At 33.7% G+C, this 23,322-nt stretch overlaps 1 protein-coding gene and 1 long non-coding RNA gene across 4 annotated transcripts in view; both read left to right on the top strand.

The window, feature by feature from the left end:
- The window catches only part of LOC134257659 (uncharacterized), a 4,345-nt gene extending 160 nt beyond the window's left edge, over positions 1 to 4,185 (top strand). The window contains exons 1-7 of the mRNA XM_062740252.1: positions 1 to 145; positions 273 to 689; positions 891 to 1,068; positions 1,235 to 1,314; positions 1,984 to 2,780; positions 2,896 to 3,226; positions 3,398 to 4,185. The exon at positions 1 to 145 is cut by the window's left edge and continues 160 nt beyond it. Of these exons, the coding sequence (XP_062596236.1) occupies positions 25 to 145; positions 273 to 689; positions 891 to 1,068; positions 1,235 to 1,314; positions 1,984 to 2,780; positions 2,896 to 3,226; positions 3,398 to 4,185 (2,712 nt within the window). The 5' untranslated portion in view covers positions 1 to 24. The remainder of the gene's footprint in view (positions 146 to 272; positions 690 to 890; positions 1,069 to 1,234; positions 1,315 to 1,983; positions 2,781 to 2,895; positions 3,227 to 3,397) is intronic.
- The window catches only part of LOC134257655 (uncharacterized), an 8,508-nt gene extending 1,624 nt beyond the window's left edge, over positions 1 to 6,884 (top strand). For 2 of the 3 annotated variants that reach the window (XR_009989966.1, XR_009989968.1), the window contains exons 2-5: positions 5,015 to 5,104; positions 5,517 to 5,608; positions 6,297 to 6,418; positions 6,502 to 6,884. This is a non-coding gene — a long non-coding RNA (uncharacterized LOC134257655). Of the gene's footprint in view, positions 1 to 5,014; positions 5,105 to 5,516; positions 5,613 to 6,296; positions 6,419 to 6,501 lie in introns of all 3 variants that reach the window. The other variant, XR_009989967.1, reaches the window with a different exon arrangement.
- Positions 6,885 to 23,322: the final 16,438 nt, after the last annotated feature.

Raw genomic sequence — 23,322 nt, 5'->3', positions numbered from 1 at the left:
TAATTTTATTACTTTGTTTACATCATGGAGGAACAAGTTCGCGGGAAAGGTGGGAAATTTATATCCGAAGGAAAATTGAGAAGGATACGGGCATTAGAAGTAAACAAACAGCGAAAAAAGCAAGGAGAGATACCTCCGCAGCCAAGTGAGTAAAATTTTGATTATGATTTCTTGTTTTCGATTCTCTTTCATATATGTTTCATACGGACGTATAAACAGCTTCATGTATATCCTGCATATTATTGTATAACTGTGCATTTCATTTATTAAAGGTCATGATGATGCAGGTCTTGTTCTGTCCGAGACTTCTCAATCCATCGATTTGCCAGAATATGTACCTTTTGAGCATGACTATTGTATGTCAATGCCATCCAACATCGAGGAAGAGGAAATCGTGATAGGTTGTGAAGACACTGGTGATGATGTAACGATAAAGTGGAACGAAGGGAGAAGGGTTATTGAAATTCAGCATGTCATCGAAAAACTGATTGAAGGTTGTGAATTTTGTAGACAGCCTTTGAACTTCACAAATATTTGTGGTGAGATCAGATATGGACTGGCATCAATGTTACAAATAAAGTGTGTGAATTGTGATATGGTGGTATCAGTTCCAACAGGAAAGAGACACTCGCGTATAGACAGTGACCATCCATCAAGAGCATTTGATGTCAACACAAAACTGGCTCTTGGTAGGCATTGTATATAGATAATTAAATTTTATATGTACATGTACTACAAACAAAAATGTAGTGCAGTTTTATTCTGAGGACATTTTTATTTTTATTTGATATTTGAATGGTATACTAGATATATTATAAATCATAAATTACAAAAATTTCAATGTTATTATGTTGTAAAAAGAACAGTATATAAAATTGTTTATATTATAGGTATGCTTCATGCAGGCATTGGCCAGAAGAAAGTATCAATGCTATTAAGTGTACTTAATATTCCATCTGTGTGCCACAAAACCTTGAAGAAAACAGAGAGGGAAGTAGGAAAGGCATTAGAAGAAGTGGCCAAAAAGAGTTGTGACGATATGGCTGCGGCCGAGAAGGAATCATCAAGGTACCAAATTACTTTTGTAGTAACAGAAATATATTGAACATTTTTTAACCTGTGTACTGTGACAGGTATTTTTATCAAACATTTTTTTTATAGTATTTGCAATGCTTATAATATAAATATGAAAATCAAGGTTACATATACTAACATGAACTATGTTGTTTTACAGTACACCTAATGAGCTGTCTGTATCATTTGATGGCGGGTGGCAGAAAAGAGGATCAGGTAGATCCTATTCCAGTTTGTCAGGTATATAATTTATTATCTAAACATTCCAATGAAATAAAATAATATCACACAACATGCCATTTCGTTGCACTAAAGTTACGTAGTACATGATGTAATATTATAAGAAGCGTGAATTTAACCATTGTGACATAATGACAGCTAATCCGTTCAGTTACAACTGTGTCAGTGCATTCAATTTGAGTGATTATATAATATAACTATTATGGACTTCAGTGAACGGTCAAATTTATTACTAGGGTTATAGGACTCATGGCAATTGATATTGACCTCAGACACAGAAAATGATAGCGACCTCGCCTACTCTTTCGCTATCAATCTCTGTGTCATTGGTCAGTATCAATTGCCATGACTCCCTATAACCACATATCGACCTACACTGAAGTCCATAATGGTATAATATATTACACTTTCTGGCATTTCTGGCATGAAGTACATTTTTATCTCTTTAGTGGATGTTAGTGAAATAATAAGGGATATTCTTTTTTTATAAAAATTGAATACATCTTCCACTGTTTCATAGTCCAACTTCAATAGACTGATTAGTGTATGTCACATTGGCAATAAGTAAAATGTAAGACAGTACATTTTATCTTCATACAGTAATTTAGTTGTGATATTACTCGTTTATTGCATGTATTTTTTTATAATTTATACATTATAATTTTGCAGGTCATGCTGCAATGATCGGAAATGAAACGGGGAAAATTGTCAATTTTGCAACTCGCAACAGCTTTTGTAGAGTATGCGACAACTCTGAAAAATCTGGAAAGGATCTATCCATCCATGACTGTCGAAAGAACTGGTCCAAAAGTGCAAAAGCCATGGAACCAGATATGTGCATACAGATGTTGCAAGAACTTGGCCAAAATGATATGAATGTCAGCACTGTTATCATGGACAATGATTCAACAACTGTTGCAAGAGCACGCTTGGAGGTAAACCCAGCCCTAAAGAAACAGAGTGATAAAAACCATACAATGAAACAATTTACTAATAAATTATATGACTTGAAGAAGAGCAAGAACTACAAAGAACTAAATACCAAAACCATAAATCATATCAGCAAGTGTTTCAAATACTGCATCAGTCAAAATCAAGAAGATTTGAGCAGTCTAAAGAAAAATCTGGAGGCCATAACACCACACGTCTATGGAGACCACAGCCTATGTGATACCTGGTGTGGATTTCTCTCTTCTCCTGAAACCTACAAGCCACAGCAACTTCCATATCACCGTTACCTATCTAACCAACACTTGAAATCTGATCTATTATCTCTCTTTGGATTCTACATTTCACAGGCTGAAAAATTGATCAACTTAGGAAGTACACAGGCAAATGAGAGTTTCAACAATACAGTTGCAAGTAAAACACCTAAGTCCACTTTCTACTCTGGATCCGAGAGTAATGACTTTCGTATTGCTGCTGCTGTGGCACAGAAAAATTTAGGACATCAATATGTAATACAGGTATATACATGTAGTATAGTAATTTGTATATTTCATTACTACAAGACAATACAATAAACACATGTATTTCCATGTAAAGAAGATATCATTTTGAACATACCCTCTTTCATTACAGGTAAATGAGAAGTTGCTTCTTTCTCCTGGACAAGTCACTAGTTCCAGTGCAAAGAAAACAGACTTGAAAAGGAAACGAGACAAGGAAAGAGAAGATACACCAGCTTACAAGAAGAACAGGGCAATGAAGAAAATAGATTCCCAGAAGTCACAAGAGTCATCAGAGATTAGGGAGGGAACAACATACAAAACATGTGTTGATCTAAACAACAATGAAGGAGACATGGAAAACATTACAGAGATACCACCACCTCTGAGAAAACCCCAGTCTACTCCTATTGTCCATGACCAGTGCACATTTGTTTATTTTGATTTGGAAACTACAGGCCTTGGTGAGTGTTCATATATTGATGCAGAAGTAATGCATGGAACTGACGTATTATTTTCATAATAATTATGCCACTGCTTCATTTCTTCCAGAATTATAAATTTGTAATGTAAAAGTGTATGTTGTCTGTTTGTGACATATTGATTTATAATTCCTTTTCCTTATGATTTTATAGGTAAAGATTGTGAAGTCACCCAGATTGGTGCATATGCCTCTGAGAAATCGTTTTCACAGTATATCCTTCCATCTACACAGCCCATTTCACCCTCTGCCACTGCTGTATCGGGTATTGCTGTGAAGGAGAATATTATGTTCAAGAATGGAGTACAGGTGCCATGTAAGAATGCAAAGGATGGTATAGAAACATTTATTACATGCTTGAAAAATTTTTCCAACATAGTGTTTGTTGCTCACAATGCAAAATTCGACTCGAATGTTATAATTCGTGCAATGCATCAAGTGGGACTAAGAGCCAGTGACTTCATTATTGGGTTTGTAGACACACTACCTCTATTTAGAGAAGCTGTTCCCAACAGAAAGTCTTACAAACAAGTGGATCTTATGAAAGATTTATGCACCGCACAATATGACGCCCATGACGCTTTAGCGGATTCTGAAGCTCTACAGCGACTTGTGCTTCACCTTGATATTTCTAGAGCCATGATGCTGAAACACAGCTTTAGTGTAGATTTTGTTATTGAGAATGACAAATATGCTATTTTATTGAGTAGAAATGCTTCTTCATTGAAACATCTTGTAGATGAAAATATTTTGTCTAAATTTACAGCTAACAAAATTGCAGCATCTGGTCTTCACTATGACCATCTTTGCATTGCTCATCACAGAGATCCTGTGAATGGTATAAAGTCTATTTTGTCAGAGAAAAACATGGGTAAGGTCAGAGTGACATCCAATGGTAAAATCATCAAGTCATTACATCAGTATTTTATGAAAGGTAACTGACCACTTGTTATATGAAAATACATGTAATGACTATTGTTATATGAATATACATGTAATGACTAAATGTTTCTAATTTGAACAATTATCTGTGATATCATGATGATGTAAATACACTTTCTATTCCACTGCATTTGTTTCTCATTTCTTTTCATATCAAAGGGAGATAACTCAATCAGTTACAATGATAAAAAATAACATTATCATTAGAAAATTTATTCAATAGCCTGGAAACATGGTTTTCAAAAAATAAATTTCATTTTTTATCATACTTTACCATCTGGATATACAGTTTCAATGGAAAATATCTACTATGACTTTATAAATAGCATTCAATACTTTTTTTGCATGTTATAATAAGGATTATCCAATTTATTCTAACTCTATAAATAGCCTGGTGACATACCCCAATTTTTTGGGCATGAACAGGTTTATATGCAAATAGTTCAAGCATGAAGTTTTATGGAAATTTATCTGTAATTGAGGAAGGTCTCGTGTGTCCTTAAAAAATAAAATGTTTTCAGATTTTTAATTTCAGATAACAAATAATAGAGCTTTTCATAGACTGTCCCCCACTAAATATGAATAAGCTCCATGCACTCTTCATCTCTTGTCAAAATCACAGCTGTTTGGTAAACAACGATTGAACAAAGTCAAAACTAAAACATAGTTTTAATGTCCTAAAAATTATTACAAATGGCTAGAAAAAATTAATTGTGTCAGGTGCATTTTCTATGGGACGGTAGGCAACTGCCAACAAACAAATATTTATTTAAGGCCTATGTTTTAAAATATTTAGTAAATAATGTACATGTGTATTCTATACTTACAGGTATTTGCTAGTAATAAGCAGATGGTACTCCATTATACTGCACTGATAGCTTCTCAAAGATTAAAAAATTAATATGATACATGCAAACAGGTAAGAAAATGCTAGAAAAGAGGGAAATATTTGTTGCAGATGTACCGGGTCAACAAGTGTGTGAAAGTCAGTCTAAATATTGGGTCTCAGTCAGTTCATAGGGTTAGTGTGCTGGCAATGTACGCCAGAGGCCCTGGGTTTGAGTCTTGGTTGAGACTTCACTTTTCACCACCTGTTACAGTTTTATATATTGATATATGAAAATAATACATGTATTACATTATCACATTGTACTATAGCAATTGTGTGAATTATTGAATGCATAGAAAAACCATTAGCATTCAGACTAAATTAAGTTAAATTATAGTTAACTTTGTTAATTCATAGAATACTTGTGACTTGTGTAATAAAATATGTTACAGACATAATGAACAAAATGTTATTGAACTGACATTTTTGAGTTTTTCTGTAGGCACAGTTAAAATGTCAATCATCACAAGATCAAACTTCAGTACCAGATTAACCCTAAATCAAATATCATCCTGATTTATCAAAAGACTACATGTAAGTAATTTGTATGAATATTTTAATTAAGGAGAAGGTATGGTTTTAGCTTTATTGCGCCCTAAAAATTAATGACATCAAAAGTTTTGAAACTGACTTCAACATTAGTTAAGTATATGACTGTGATAAATCAGGAAAAAATATGGCATGAAGGTTTACCATTCTGCAAATATGACGTCATTAATCTGAAGCATTTCTCTATATTCAACTGAAAAAGCCTCAAAATGGTACATTTCAAATGGGATTTTCCTGTAGAAAACAATGTCCACAGCCGTCGCCCACGTTAATTTTTTGATATTTTGTGCAAAATTTAATAACAAATCACATATCTCAATATCTTTGTGGGCGATGCCTGTGAACAATGTTATCTGAAAGAAAATTCCATTGAAAATTGGTGTCTTCTGCAACTTTTTAAGAAAATACGGGAAAATGCACATGTTTATGACGTCATAATTAGCATTTAAATCACATGTGAGAAAAATGACTTGTATGATTTTTCTGCATTGAATTTAAATTATTTAAAAAGCATGAGTTTTCAACTTTTACACCAGTTTCATTTTTTAGAAAATCACAGGGCAAAATTTGAATGGAAACCATACCTTCTTCTTTGGACTCTTTAATCTTAACAATTATATCAAAGCTGCATATATTTAATTTTTGCCATCTTAACCAGAGTTCAATATTACAGAGAACAGTCTAGAGGTGGAAACTGATAGATCATTTGAAGAGGATCCTGTTAAAGCAGTCATAAATATGTTTCACAAAACAATGAACACCTTGTTACAGCATATCTTGAACAGCCTAGAACAGGTATTTGTTACTTTCACTCAAAATGTTTGAAAACTCTAACAATACACAACTTGTAAGCTAAACTCCTAAGTTCAATATTACAGAGAACAGTCTGGAGGTGGAAACTGATGGATCACTTGAAGAGGAAACTGTTAAAGCACAGAGACATGTACCAAGGAACAACAAGACATGATTGTTGCAGCATATCTTGAACAACCTGGCATAAGGTATTTGTCACTAAACTCAGGTCTAAAGAGTGCAAATGTATTCACATATTTTTAGGTCACCTGAGTAAACTCAAGTTCAGGGTTTTGGTGCTAGGGCGGGGCTCTAATGAAAGATTATAAAGTAAAAAATGCATGAATTCCTCGAAAACCTTTTCCTTTGCTCCTGGTTATTATGTCAGTATTCTAATTAAGAACATATTAATGATGATGAAAGGTGCCTTTTCCAAAATGGTTAGTTTCAGATCCCCTGGGTCAGGGTACTTGGGATTGAGGTGGAATCACATAGTCTATAAATAAATTAATGCTTTGAAATTTTCTTTTTGGTAATAATCAACCGTTTATGTTGATATAAATTTTATGATAAAATTTCCAGAATTTTGAAATATGTGCCCCCAGGGTCAGTGGTTCCTGTAGGGTAGTCTGTGCACAACTGGTTAAAAAGTGGAAATATATTTTTTCTTTGTTACTATGATCTAACTCTGGGTATTAACAGGTTGGGGGAAACGTAAATTCCGCTATAATAGTGGTATCTCACTATTATAGTGAAATTACGCTATATTTCCTGCCGTGGATACCCTCAATTTCATCCGATGCCATGTAAGGCGTTTGAACCGCAAGTCATTGTGGGTATTAAGATGAACAAAAACTGTCATGCTTGCATGTTTTGAATTTTAATAAATTTTCTACCGTTGCGTTTAATAATGCGAGCACCCTTTTTTTAACAGAAGTTGCATTTTTAACACAGCAACCGATGATTGCGGGGATTTTTAAGCCTGTTTGAATATCACTTATTGTTCATTAATGTGCACAAATTGATGCTTGTTGCGATTGTCAACTTAAACTGTAAAGGGTTTATTTAATTAAAAAAGAAAAATATTATTTGTGTCTGCATAGTTAAGGGTATGGAGGCCCGTTATGGTAAACAGAAAGACCCATTATTATCGCAGCGGCCGATCTTTTTGTGCATGGTTGTATTAGATCGTGAACATGAGAAATGAGAAATTATTTTTGTTATAATTCAGTATAATAATTATTTACTGATAACAATTAGAAAATCATAAGTAATTCTTTTAATGCTTAATAAACACATTTAAAATAGTATTGTTATAATGTTTCAATTTCATTGTCATTTCTCATCAAGATATTTAATAATTTTTGACTAAATAAAAAGACTTTTTAATAGGTACTATATATATACATGTAGATATAAAAAGAAATTATGACTTCCCGGTCACATCATAACGACTGGTACATAAAGTGCATGGTTAATAAAAATTTTTTTTAAAAAGTTCAACTCATAAAAAAAAGTTTTGAATATGTTACAGCTGTGAATGCTGCGAATGAAACGAGGATAATTTTGTTTCCACATTTTGCACAGCGCCTTGCAGCATACCCTATTCTGCATAAACCATAGGAATTTTTATGTGATCAAGATCCAGGGTGCACGTGGTTCGGTCATTTTTTTATTTCAGACTGTCTTCAAAGCAATGTAAATAAATATTTTTTTAAATACTCCAGTAAGTACGTACATAGATATTTAAGTGCATTTGCTCATCAGATGGATTCATCGATGTAATAAATCCATAGGAGTCTGAAGGAAATTGAAAGTAGGGGGCTAATTCAAAGTTGGGGGGGGCTAAACCAACAAAAAGGTAAACTCCAAGTTTCAATACAAACAAAATGTACTATCTTTGCAAAAAAAGTGTTGGGCTAAGCCCCCCCCCCCCCCCCCCCGGGTTCTCACGCATATGAAGTCAGTGATAAAAGATTTGATTGAAAATGAAAATATACCCTTCTCAAGATTCTAGTTCAGCTTTGAATATCTTGTACTTCCATTGCATGGATATGCTTTCAAAATTGTGAAAGTACTTTATCAAATGCTAATTATATTTAAATTGTTTTAAAATGTGGCCGATTTGATGCTTTAAATCAATTTTGAATTGTGAAAAATATTAATTGAGTCAAAAATGTTTTAGACATTTCTTGTGCTGAATATTGAGCAGTGGTGATTGGTTATTTGAAGGTTCGTAGTGGTTTAAACAATAATACAATGGCATAAATTTAAAAGCCTGAAAAAAATAATACTTTAGTGTGATTTTTTGCTACATACTTTCATTTCCTAGAATATAATTAGGTATAAATATTTTTCAAATAACAAGAAAAAAACTACAGCTATTTCTCTCAGATTTTAAAGTTAAATCATTCTTGCCTAAGCGCATAAACATAAAGTTAAATAAGATACATTTGTATGCAGTTAAAAAGATTCTTAAATCATAACTATTTGAACGTGTTACAGGCACTCTTGTCAAATATTCCCGACACCAAAATAAATTAAGTCTTTTTTTCTGAAACAAACAATTAACCGGCCGAAATTAAAAATTAGATATATTTTCTAGGATCGTTTTTATATAAGTAATTTTTTTGATTATTTATTATAAATTTATTTTGTAAAGAGGATAGAAATCGAGTTTATCATTATACTCTTTTTTATGTTTGCCATAATGTGTCTTCCCGTTTACCATAACGAGCCTCCATACCCGTAACCATGCAGACACAAATAATCTTTTTCTTGTTTAATTAAATAAACCCTTTACAGTTTAAGTTGACAATCGCAACAAGCATCAATTTGTGCACATTAATGAGCAATAAGTGATATTCAAACAGGCTTAGATATCCCCGAAATCATCGGTTGCTATGTTAAAAATGCAACTTCCGTTAAAAAAAGAGTGCTCGCATAATTAAACGCAACGGTAGAAAATTTATTAAAATTCAAAACGTGCAAGCATGACAGTTTTTGTTCATCTTAATACTCACAATGACTTGCGGTTCAAACGCCTTACTTGCCATCGGATGAAATTGAGGGTATCCACGGCAGGAAATATAGCGTAATTTCACAATAATAGTGAGATACCACTATTATAGCGGAATTTACTTTTCCCCCCAACCTGATTAAGTAACTAAAGTAAGCAAGCTAAATGTATTAGTTATGATAAGCAATTGTGCCTCTTTCAAAATTTTGAATTTAATGGCCTTTGATTTAAAACATGAACCAATTCAATTGTTGGACAGTTGTTACATGATACTCAGGTGACCCGTAAGACCCACGGGCCTCTTGTTTTAAATCACAATTCTATAATGGAAACATTTAGATAGACAAAAATTGTTTGTGACTGAAAGGTCTAAAGGACTATATCCCAACTCTAACATAGGGTAATTTGAATTGTAGATATCGTGATATGCTTTTAAAATATAAAATAATAACTTCCATGAAGATATATTCTAAATAAAAAGGCTGCTTTACTATCACCAGAGGCAGTGAAATAACTGTGTCAAAGTCACAGAGATTGAATTTTGAGATCTTTAGATCTTACGTTTACAATTATTAGTTATTATGTTATGGCCAAGAATTTAAAATACACTTAGCTTGCTTACTTTAGTTACTTAATACCCAGAGTTAGATCATAGTAACAAAGAGAACATGTATTTCCACTTTTTAACCAGTTGTGCACAGACTACCCTACAGGAACCACTGACCCTGGGGGCACATATTTCAAAATTCTGGAAATTTTATCATAAAATTTATTTCAACATAAACGGTTGATTATTACCAAAAAGAAAATTTCAAAGCATTAATTTATTTATAGACTATGTGATTCCACCCCAATCCCAAGTACCCTGACCCAGGGGATCTGAAACTAACCATTTTGGAAAAGGCACCTTTCATCATCATTAATATGTACTTAATTAGAACACTGACATAATAACCAGGAGCAAAGGAAAAGGTTTTCGAGGAATTCATGCATTTTTTACTTTATAATCTTTCATTAGAGCCCCGCCCTAGCACCAAAACCCTGAACTCGAGTTTACTCAGGTGACCTAAAAATATGTGAATACATTTGTACTCTTTAGACCTGAGTTTAGTGACAAATACCTTATGCCAGGTTGTTCAAGATATGCTGCAACAATCATGTCTTGTTGTTCCTTGGTACATGTCTCTGTGCTTTAACAGTTTCTTCTAAAAGTGATCCACCCGTTTCCACCTCCAGACTGTTCTCTGTAATATTGAACTTAGGAGTTTAGCTTACAAGTTGTGTATTGTTAGAGTTTTCAAACATTTTGAGTGAAAGTAACAAATACCTGTTCTAGGCTGTTCAAGATAGGATGCTGTAACAAGGTGTTCATTGTTTTGTGAAACATATTTATGACTACTTTAACAGGATCTTCTTCAAATGATCTATCAGTTTCCACCTCTAAACTGTTCTCTGTAATATTGAACTCTGGTTTAGATGGCAAAAATTAAATATGTGCAGCTTTGATATAATTGTTAAGATTAAAGAGTCCAAATTAATTAAAATATTCATACAAATTACTTACATGTAGTCTTTTGACAAATCAGGATGATAATTGATTTAGGGTTACTCTGGTACTGAAGTTTGATCTTGTGATGATTGACATTTTAACTGTGCCTACAGAAAAACTCAAAAATGTCAGTTCAATAACATTTTGTTCATTATGTCTGTAACATATTTTATTACACAAGTCACAAGTATTCTATGAATTAACAAAGTTAACTATAATTTTACTTAATTTAGTCTGAATGCTAATGGTTTTTCTATGCATTCAATAATTCACACAATTGCTATAGTACAATGTGACAATATAATACATGTATTATTTTCATATATCAATATATACAACTGTAACAGGTGGTGAAAAGTGAAGTCTCAACCAAGACTCAAACCCAGGGCCTCTGGCGTACATTGCCAGCAAACTAACCCACTGAGCTATTGAGACCCAATATTTTGACTGACTTTCACACACCTGTTGACCCGGTACATCTGCAACAAATATTTCCCTCTATTCTAGAATTTTCTTACCTGTTTGCATGTATCATATTAATTTCATAATCTTTGAGAAGCTATCAGTGCAGTATAATGGAGTACCATCTGCTTATTACTAGCAAATACCTGTAAGTATAGCATACACATGTACAATATTTACTAATTATTTTAAAACATGGGCCTTAAATAAATATTTGTTTGTTGGCAGTTGCCTACTGTCCAATAGAAAACGCACCTGACACAATTAATTTTTTCACGCCACTTGTAATAATTTTTTCTCAATATTTAAGGACATTAAAACTATATTTTATTTTTGACTTTGTTCAATTGTTGTTTTCCAAACAGCTGTGATTTTGACAAGAGATAAAGAGTGGAGATTATTCATATTTAGTGGGGGACAGTCTATGAAAAGCTCTATTATTTGTTATCTGAAATCTGAAATTAAAAATCTGAAAACATTTTATTTTTTAAAATGCCTTTTATATTACTACCTTCCTACTACCCAGTCTAAAAATTATAGGTTGGCAACTGCTTTTAGCTTTGCCATTATTATTTTTAGTAACCACAATAAAGAATATAGACCTACAGTAGTGAGTATATTATACGTGACAACTCATTATTGGAAAGTAACTAGGCTTTGACTCAGTGGCGGATTTAAGTTGGGGCATATACACGATTCTTTTTCACAAGTTTTACATAGTTATCGCGCTTTGTCACACGGCGGCGTTGTCGTCGGCCGCCATTACGGTGCTGATAATGTGATAAGAGTGACAGTAAGCACTACGAATAAATGGGTGACAAATGCATTGTTTTCTTTGTTTTCCAAAGTCGGACATGCTGATATACGACTGGAAAAGTATGTTATATAGTAAATAAATTTAAAGAGAAGATATACACGTGTGTATTTTTTTTTAATCAAATTTTCAATATCATTTTTCTAGTTAACCGCTCGTAGGTATCCGAAACCTTTTTATTTGACGCTTAGTATATAATTTTACACACCATGTGCTAGTTTACTAAATAAAAATAATTATCAATTACAAATAAATTAAGACAAAATTTAAAAAAAAATTCTTGTTTACTATTTCATTAAAAACTAGTGCTAATTGTAACGGGGACCGTTACAGATGTTCCCCAAACGCTCCCCATGTCCCTTATCGTGCCTTATTCCTCTAAGACCTTTTATAAATATGCTAAGTATCCCAAGATTTCATTGAAGAATATAAAAGTTACAATGATATCAACTATCAACGATATATTGTTTAACGTTTTGCATGCGCGCACACGTACATGTACATGCATATGCAAGATGATTATGGCATGTTGATTAAGCGATTAACATATCTTTCTATCCCGCGAATCAAAGAAAAAAATACATACATAAATTTACCATTTCTCAAGCATATGTCATATTTTTAATATATCGATTCACATTTTACTTCTCTACTTATTTAAACCTCGGGCTCAAAGTTGGTTTTATTCCGACGACAAGGCAGGGTTAAAGTCGACTAAGGGTATCACACCAATACCTAACCAATCAAAATGAACTTATTCAATAGTAGTTCCATACATGGAAAAGGGATTTTCCTTTCTGTTCAGAATTTTTTTAATATTTCCTCTCAGGCCATTTTGACAACTCTGATACCTGTGCCTGGTAAATTTTATATACTTTGTAAATAAATATATAAAGGTTTTTTGAACCGGAACTATTCATTTTTTCCAATGCATAGGGGGCTACTCTCTGGGTTTTACAAGAGATGTTTAAAAAGACATTCGTGTCAGCTAATGTGACCTATATTGTTTAACACCTTCTTATTAATATTTTTTTCATGAATGCAAATATCTGATTATTTTACGAAGGAGCGTACATGTATATTGATTTTTTAATATACCTAAAATCGCTATTTCTGGGGATTGCGTAATTCTAAAAAAAATTCAAATAAATTTCAAAGGTAAATTAAACAAAGGATGCTTGGTATTAAAATATTATTTCAAATCAGTAGAATCGAATGCTATTAACGACATCTGAAAAAATAGGCTATAAAAGGCTTATATGCCAACTTTGGTCATCTGCACTTTAATTTTAAACACGACAGGATTTGTGATTTTTTCTGTATAAATTAATAATTTCTATATACTTTGGAAACTCAAATGAAATATTTTAATACACTTTCCTCGAGCTCTTTTCTGCAGTTTTCCTGAAATATTATGTGGGTCCGAGGTGTTATTTGAGTTTAACAGTGATTCTCTACGTTGCCATTAATTTGATTTGTTTGTGTGTGTGTGTGGGGGGGGGGGTATTTTTATTCTTAACCTATTTAACGTTGGAGTTGAATCTTGTATCTTATTCCAAGAACTTAAGATTGATTGTGACATTTGGATGAAAGGTCAAGGTCATTAAAAACCACCACCTCTTTAACTTCTAACCTGTCAACCGAAATAAACTCTGAAAGGTGTTTCTAGATACATGTACATGTACTTCATGTTTCTTTTTACCCTTGGGTCAAGGACAAAGGTTAAGGTCGATTTCAAGTTCATAGGTCAAGGTGATTTTGGTAAATAGTTAATATCAACATTTTATTCAGGTTACCAGTGACCTTGACCTAAGTTTCAAGGTCAAGGGTAAAAAGATCTGCATGCTTCAGTATGTTACATGTCTTGACATTTAGAAGTTCTTAATTCTGCATGAACATCAAACACTCAAGTATACTGTCTTTTAATACATTGTGTGCGGTCGCATGTGCATGCACGTCCATGTAATACTTTTGATAGTAGTATAATGTAGGCAATCATTATATCTATTCATATTTGAAATTTCACCCTGTATTATTGAGAACCAAGAAAGTTGTAGGCATTTAAAGTTTTAGCCAATCAGATTGCAGCACACGTGCATGTGCGTGCGTTCATGATTATTCTTATATATCATGCTGTAGATCTTCATAATGTAAGACTATGTTCAAAATTTCAAAGGATTTTGTCAGAAAACAAAATAGATATTTAGACTTTAAGTTTCAGCCAATCGCAGCGAAGGGCACCTGCATGCGCGTGAGATCTTGCTATTTTGACCATGTCATCATGTCTATACTACTATTATATCCTTATATTATAAGTTTCAAAGCATTTCATCCAATATTTAAAAAGTTACGGCTAAATGTATTATATTGATCATTTCACGTGTTACACGTGAGCGCACCTGCACGCACGTGCGCGCAAAATGACCTTCGTTCCGCACATCTACACAACATACCTAGTGACCCTAAAAAGGTTTCACCTAGATCGGATGAGTAGTTTACGAGAACACTCGCGGACAAAAAAGTACCGGAGAACAAAGAAAAAATTCAGAAAAAGTAAAAACAATATGTTCCCAAACTTCGTTTGGGGAACATAAAAATGTGTCAGTCGAGAAAATCTAGACGACCGTCGTGTTATTTATCCAATGTTACCTTACTGATATTAATTTATTTAATACTCTATAAAGTGATATATACTAACCCATATTCAAACAACGTCAAGGAATATGGGATTTTATCTCAGTGATACATGTGCATTGCCCATTTTAGATTGAGTATGTGCTTCGCGGAATAATCCGGGTTGTGCATACCAGTTTTTTTGTTAGAAATGCCACAGTGACTATATATACTTGGTACGTGACGTAATTTCCTCCTTTCTAAGTTAGCAGACGAGCACATGGGTAGGTTGGTTCAGGCGATACAATCATTTCAATTTTGGATCGATATTTTAAAAAAGAAAATACGTTTTAGCCTACCAGTGTTTTCTCAAATAGAGTACATTTGTCCATTTTCACTGAAAGATTATATCCATTACGCATGCTTTCATCGGATTGAAGGTTAACTAAGCCTAGTGGTCTAATTTTCAAATGAACATTGATGTGAATTGAAAGCGGCTTTTACAAATGTATTATCACAAAAAATAAAAATGTTATCGTTATTCCGGTGCCCAGAATAACAAATTTAACTTAGAATGTTATGAAGCCAGGAAGCTTGGAATGTCGACCTACAACACAAAATGCCGGCCGTGGGGAAATAACTCTTGCTTAAATCACTTCGATGAAAAACCATACATTTATATAATTTATCCATTATCACTGCCTCGTGTTGGGGTGGTCACGAGTAAGTGGCCTTCTTTCATAGGGTGAAATAATAAACGTTTTATTCTAACTAGACTGTACAAGCCGTTCTTTAAAAATATATAATTATACATTGATTCATAAAATAAATTCAATTAACTTTAAACAAATTGAAATGAATAGACAAGTTTTTTTGTTATAAAGTTTCAATCAAAATTTTGGACACGCACAAGCAAAGACAAGGCCATAATTCAAAAGGCGAACTTTAGGTAAGGGGTGGTCACGAATAAGTGGCCCGCCTTCTTAGGGTGAAATAACAAAATAAAAATAACAAATAATAATAATAATAATAAACATTTTATGCTAATTACAAAATTAATAACGTTACAGGAAAAACTATCCGTATGATTACAGGTGCATGAAATATAGCATGTGTCAGTCTAACACTTGCATAAGGTCATCACAAGTGCATAGGAATGCACAGTCATTTAAATCTCATAATCAACGCCTTTACTGTCTTAGATTAAGCACACTAAGTCATAATTCAGGTACTCTCAAAATTCTTTTGGACTTAAAACGAGCAGTCGTGCAGTGCTTTGGACAAGGGTTTTAAATCAGAATTTGAGTTATTATAAACGGGGACTAAAACTATTTCTCCTACTAACTTCGTATCGGAAAATCAAAATGGGGACGTTTTTCCGGCCAAATGAGAGTAAGGGGTAGTTGAGTCTGGGGATGTAATTTGACCCGATTACAAACACCCATCCCTCAAAATATCCCCAACCGGGACGATATGGTTGCTCGCGCTCGATCACGCTTTTTACCTACCTACTTCCATTTAACAATAACGCACGCACACATAGACCCAAGGGGAACAACATTTAACACTGAATAACTTTCGACACAGTTGATGCCATGTTTCGAAGACTTACAGGACCATTTTTTCTAAAACAGATAAGGCAAACGCATATATTGGTATATATACAAAAGGAAGTAAGCTGTTAGGACTTTATTTTAGGGAAGCCTATAGGCTAATCCATGGACAAAATACTAGTATTTCCATATTACATCAATTTACATGTATTATAATATATTATACATTCTCTACATTAGTGTAATGGTCGCTTACAAAATAAGCAGGTTAAGGTAAAACACATCACTTATCTATTAAAATATCAATATTTTTGCAGGATGGGCAGGCACTTGCCTGTGTGCTCAAATAGGTATACATCTTAAAATCAGTGTTCGAAATTAGCGTCGGCCCGTCGGTCCTGCGCCGACGTACAAACGGAAGGACTCATGTATAGTATGACTCAATGGGTCCTTGAAATGATTTTGGGCCGATGATGATTTGCCAAGAAAAAAGGCCTAAAAATATGTTTCTTTCCTACATATAAATTGCTACTATATCTGTTTCAATCAGCTGATGCAATTTTTATACAGAATGCTAATTGTAGCTTTAGTTGAAATATAATTTTGTCATCCTAGTCAACCTTCACTTAAATATGAAGAGGAATGATCACTTTTACATCATCTAGCATTCCCTGAGTCCCTCCCCCAATTTGTTTAGCTTCGTTTTCTAGCGCAAGACAGCCATGTTGGGTGTCTACTGTAAATATCCCACCTGGTTACTTCAGTCCTGGGATGTTTGGCCCTCTTTATTTAGGTATTTATAGGGAAAGTGAAAATGAATGTTTTAAATAGAATATTATGCTTCAATATGTGAGATCGTACATTAGCAAGAAACAAACCCCACAGACAGATCCTGGTTTTTTTTTAATGTTACAGGGGACAAGAAGTGTGTTTACAGTAATATTAACATATTTTTTTTTTGTTAAATAAATGATAGGGAATCAATAAACTTACCAAGATTGTCAATTAAAGTTTATTTTCCTAAAATATTTTATGGTATTATTTTTGGACCTATGCTGCCTTGGAAGGACTTGTGTAGACCCTTTATCAGTGGGTCCTTTGGACCCACTGAAAATAATTACGAATTTCGAACACTGCTTAAAATGGATAAAGCCCAGGGGTTCACAACATGTTTAGTGCTCTTGGAGCTAGAAATAGGCACATTATGTAAATTCGATTCACAGCTACAAAACGCAAATCTTATCAGAACAACACCCCCCCCCCCCAAAGGGCCATACCGCTTAGCCGTGCATCAACCAGGCCTTACTGTAATATGCTTGGCATTAAATTTTAAACCTTGTCAATAGGTTACTAAAGCTAGATAACTAAACATTCATATGTGATTGGAATTTCGGGCTAAGAATGATACTGAAGGGAGTTCTCATGATACTCTACAGCTATTCACCGACATCGGGGATGAATCCATTATGACGAGACTTCCTTTACATGTCAAAATAAAAAATTAATTCTTGTATATCTGGTTCACAATTTTAATAAGCCATCATCATCTGACAGAGCTTTGTACCTCATTGCATGGATCATCTAAGTTTTTGTCAAATTTACAAACAGTGTAGGTTTTATGTGTCTGAATACAAATATCTAGGTGTGACATTTTGTTCTTCGGGTTCTTTCTCCTTTGCTCAAAAGCAGCTTTATCAAAAAGCATTAAAATCATTTTTTAAACACAGGAAAAATTTCATTTCCCTGAATCCTGAGGTTAAAACCACTATTCATATTTTTGACCATACAATTAAACCTATTTTATTGTATGCATCTGAAGTTTGGGGTTGTTTTAATCCATTTACAAAAAAAATAGCATACCCAATTGTACTATTGATAAAATATACTCCAACTTATTCTGTGAAAAACTCCACTTGAAATTTTGTAAATCAGTACTAGGTGTGCATAAAACTGCAACTAATTTTGCTGTATTGTCTGATTTAGGTAGATTTCCCCTGCACTTTGACATTGTAAGATCAATGATAAGGTACTGGTATAGGCTTGAAAATCTACGCCATTCTTTCCCAATTTTAAAAGATGCATATTGTGAATCCAAATCATTGTTTGAGAAAAACATCCCTTCTTGGTACAGCTCCATTAATTTTCTTATTACCAATATCGAGGGTATTCGTGATTTAACTTCAGTCAAAATGCATAAATCCAAACGTGAACTTAAAGATTGTTTATTTAGATATTATATACAAGAGTGGAATTCTCAACTTAAATCACACTCTGATAAAAAGCTGAGATGCTATAGCACTTTTAAACAAAATTTTGGTCAAGAAAAGTATCTTAATTTAATTAAGAATTTTGAGCAGAGGAGAAGTTTTACTCGTTTTCGCATATCAGCTCACAGACTTAATATTGAAAGGGGTCGATATATAGGTATTCCTAGAGAAGAAAGACACTGCAATAGATGCAATAACAAAACAGTTGATGATGAGAAACATTTTCTCTTTTCATGTAATCACATTAAGGATGAAAGAAAAGTCTTGTATGAATTAATAAACGATTCCTGTAAGAATTTCCACAACTTGGACAGTGAAAATAAGTTAAATTGGCTCATGACTAATGAGGATGTGCAAATACTGATTCAAGTCAGTAAAATGATTATGAGAGCTGACGTATGAAAAGTATTAGTAAACCTGGTTTGTTTGTTTTTTTTTTGTTTTTTGTTTTTGTTTTTTTTTTTTTGAAATTTAATGTGTCCCCTCATTCCCTTCTTAAATGTACAGAATCAGTCAGAATGGGTGTCTTGAATACTTAGAGTACGGGTTTGCCAGTATAATCGGCTGTGCAGAGGCATCGTCCCCTGGTACCCTCTGTATCCAAGTTACCTTTTCTTTACATTAATTGTATGCTACCTTCAAGATCACAGGTTTACATTTATACAGGATAGTACCATTTGTTTATATATATACATATGTTTGTGTGTAAATTATTATTTTTGTATGCATGGATATGTGTAACAATAAGTGTATGTTTATAATATATACTATACATACATATATTTGTATATAAATTATTATTTTTGTATGCATGGATTTGTGTAACAGTAAGTGTGTGTTTGTGTATGTGGGTATGCATATGTCAAATATCTATTGAACTAACTCCAAGAGATTAGTTTGCATTAAGTTTCTAATTATATGCTAAGTACTTATTAATTGAAATTACTATTTCTGTTAATACTTAAATGATTTTTTTTTTTGAATGACCATCTTCAATACTTAGGGTACAGGTTTGCCAGACTGGCTGTGTAGAGGTATCATCCCCTGGTGCCCTTTGTATTCAAGATGCACTAGTTTTATATTAGAGTACTGCCATTACTACAAGATTTTTTTTTTTTTTTTTTTTTTTAATTTACCTTATATCTATCATTTTTATTTAATTGTGTTTTCTTTTATCATTCTATGGTTTCTATGCTTTTGATCCAGTGTGGTGATGCACTTCTCAATGTCAAACTTAATCACAAGTCATGTTACATTATCCTTAATATAGAATTGTAATCAATGTTATCATTTTGTAATAATTGTTCATGCCCCCTGTGGGCCCTTGATTGGTGAATAAACATATATATATATTCGTAACGCCGTATATAGCCACAATAGGCTTGTAATAGTATACGTTTAATCAAGAACAAAATGAACTTAGGGTAGCCAATACCACATCAGCAGATCCTATTATCCCTTTAGCAATTTACTGCCTCTATCTAATTAGTGTGGTAGCAATCATGTCAATTGCCTATACATGTAGCCGTCTTTTAGGACAAAGGGTAAGAAGTTACTTAAACGATTATATAGCAAACTTTATAGCCGAGGATGAGAAAAGAGTACACCGGGATTAGGGGACTTTATACGTACAGTCGGGGAACTACCCTATTTAAGGGTAACTTAAACATCGGTCAAGTTAAGAACATTCTAATATAGATTCATTTTAATATACGGTATTCTCCTCTTTAAGTCTAAGCGTCTTGAAAGGAATGGAAAATCTAACAGAAAGGGAAAGTCAAACACCTATTTCCATGATCTTAAATAGGTATAATATCATCACTCAGGCTCAATAAGCCTGTAATTATCGGTCAAATACTAATTATCAATCCCCCTTTAGCATGCAAATCATCTGATTCATCATGTTTAATCAATAAGCATGATTTTTTTTACATCGTTTACAATAAGGCATTAATTAGTTTTCCATACATGGGAGAATATATACCATACAGGCGCATGGCCTGTCGTGCTCACATGCTGAGAACAGTTTAACATCTACTTTCATTGTAATTTCTGAATACAAGTGCTCTGACTACGCACATCTTTCGGTTGTGTTCAAGCATAGATACAAACAATGTGTGATTCTTATCAGTTGAACATCTTTACCCCCCCCCCCCCCCCAATATGTCCTTTTCAGCATCATTGAACAAGAATCAATATCGTGCACAAATACCGCAATAGAATTGTTCACAGATCTTACAAAACTATGTTAGGTAGAAAGGGTTGTAGATATAATGTCCAACTGCCATCCTTGAAAATATACAATATACTGTCATATTATCAAGTCTGTCGCATTAGAAAATTCATCCATCTAATCCCGATATCATGCCTCGATCCAATAGCAGGCAACACACAATGTTTTTTGTCAAAAATTGAAAATCATTTGGCTGTCTTTAAGTTAGAATAATTGCTGTGCTTTTCCATAAATAAGGAAAGTATTAATAAGGTAAGTAAAAGGGGTACCTTTATCATGACCATAGCTACTTAAATGATTAGGACAAAAATAAGCTTAACTATAAAAGGCGCTGGTTAGTGGTGACAGAGGTGAGGAAGTGACGACGCCGTCACCAATTTGTGTCATTGGTGGCGGATGCTCTTGCGAGCATGTGGCGTTATCGTCAACCCCACCTCACATGAACGAGTGCTGTTGTTAACTCGTATGACATATTGTGGCGCTATTTGCGCATTTACTTTGATTTTAAACATCGTATGACATCTTGTGGCGCTATTTGCGCATTTGTGGCACTATTTGTGCATTTGTGGCACTATTTGCGCATTGTGGCGCTATTTGCGCATTTACTTTGATTTTAAACATTGATAAATCAAATCTCAACATTTTTAATACCTGGATATGTTAATGGGATATTGGACCATTGAACAATATTGTAATGATTTAACATTGATGTCATTGTTAATGGGATATTGGCCCTTTGAACAATATTGCATTTCACATTGCTTACATTGTTAATGGGATATTGGCCCATTATATCATATTGTATTGATTTGACATTATAACAGTTTTGATGGGATATTGGCCCACTCATTTGACATGGATACTATTTAAATGGGATATTGGACCTTGTATCCAACCCAACAATTTTGCGTGGCGTTTTGCATTCGCGAAATATATCAAGTGCACAATATTAAGCCAATTTGGGGTCGCCACATTTGTTGTTGATTGTTTCGGAGATGACCCTGCGGCCGCTCCCAAATTTGTCATATGTCACCGCGACCAGATACGCCAAACTTCAAATAAATCCTTTAAATTACTAATTAAGCGTTATTTTATATAATAACATCTGAGATAATAACCCATATTCAAGCAACGTCAAGGAATGCACATCAGTGATACATGTGTATTGCCCATTTTAGATTGAATATGTGCTTCGCGGAATAATCCGGGTTGCGCATACCAGTTTTTTTTTGTTAGAATTGCCACAGTGACTATATATACATGGTATACGTGACGTAATTTCCTCCTTTCTAAGTTAGCAGACGAGCACATGGGTAGGTTGGTTCAGGCGATACAATCATTTCAATTTTGGATCGATATTTTAAAAAACCCACCCTCCCACCACATTCTTATGCAGTTCACTGTTGAAATTTATATGTGTGTTTTTGTTATCATGATACTGCCGTGTTTTTGCATTATATATTTCAGGAAAAGTCGAGACGCACGTAACACAGCCGTCATCCGTCAACGTCGCGGTGCAGTTACAGATGTCTTTCTATCAGGATTGTTCCATGAAGATGATGTTTGTTCGTTATCGTCAACCCCACCTCACATGAACGAGTGCTGTTGTTAACTCGTATGACATATTGTGGCGCTATTTGCGCATTTACTTTGATTTTAAACATCGTATGACATCTTGTGGCGCTATTTGCGCATTTGTGGCACTATTTGTGCATTTGTGGCGCTATTTGCGCATTGTGGCGCTATTTGCGCATTTACTTTGATTTTAAACATTGATAAATCAAATCTCAACATTTTTAATACCTGGATATGTTAATGGGATATTGGACCATTGAACAATATTGTAATGATTTAACATTGATGTCATTGTTAATGGGATATTGGCCCTTTGAACAATATTGCATTTCACATTGCTTACATTTATAATGTGATATTGGCCCATTGTATCATATTGTATTGATTATACATTTTGATGGGACATTGGCCCATTCATTTGACATGGATACTATTTAAATGGGATATTGGTCCATTGTATCCATTTTGCGTGGCGTTGTGCATTCGCGCAATTTACCCAGTGCACAATATTTGTTGTTGATTGTTGGGGAGACGACCCGGCGGCCGCTCCCAAATTTGTCATATGTCACCGCGACCAGATACGCCAAGCTTCAAAAAACCCTTTAAACTAATTAAGCGTTATTTTATATAATAACATCTGAGATAATAAAAAAATTAAAACTTTCTATTCTTCTTTATCTGATTTTACTTACAATATCCTATTGGCCTAAATACAATCATGTATATGAACAGCCTGCCTGCCGAGAAAATCACCCCCCCCCCCTTAAAAAAAAAGACTTAGTTTCATGTATTGCATTTATAACATAATTAACATTTGAGTAG

This window comes from Saccostrea cucullata, unplaced genomic scaffold, assembly GCF_032062105.1.
Source record: "Saccostrea cucullata isolate Sc308-1 unplaced genomic scaffold, CSIRO_AGI_Scuc_v1 ctg5169, whole genome shotgun sequence".
NCBI classification, from domain to species: domain Eukaryota; kingdom Metazoa; phylum Mollusca; class Bivalvia; order Ostreida; family Ostreidae; genus Saccostrea; species Saccostrea cuccullata.
Note: the sequence above shows the minus strand (reverse complement) of the source record. Positions and strands in the feature narration are given on the sequence as shown.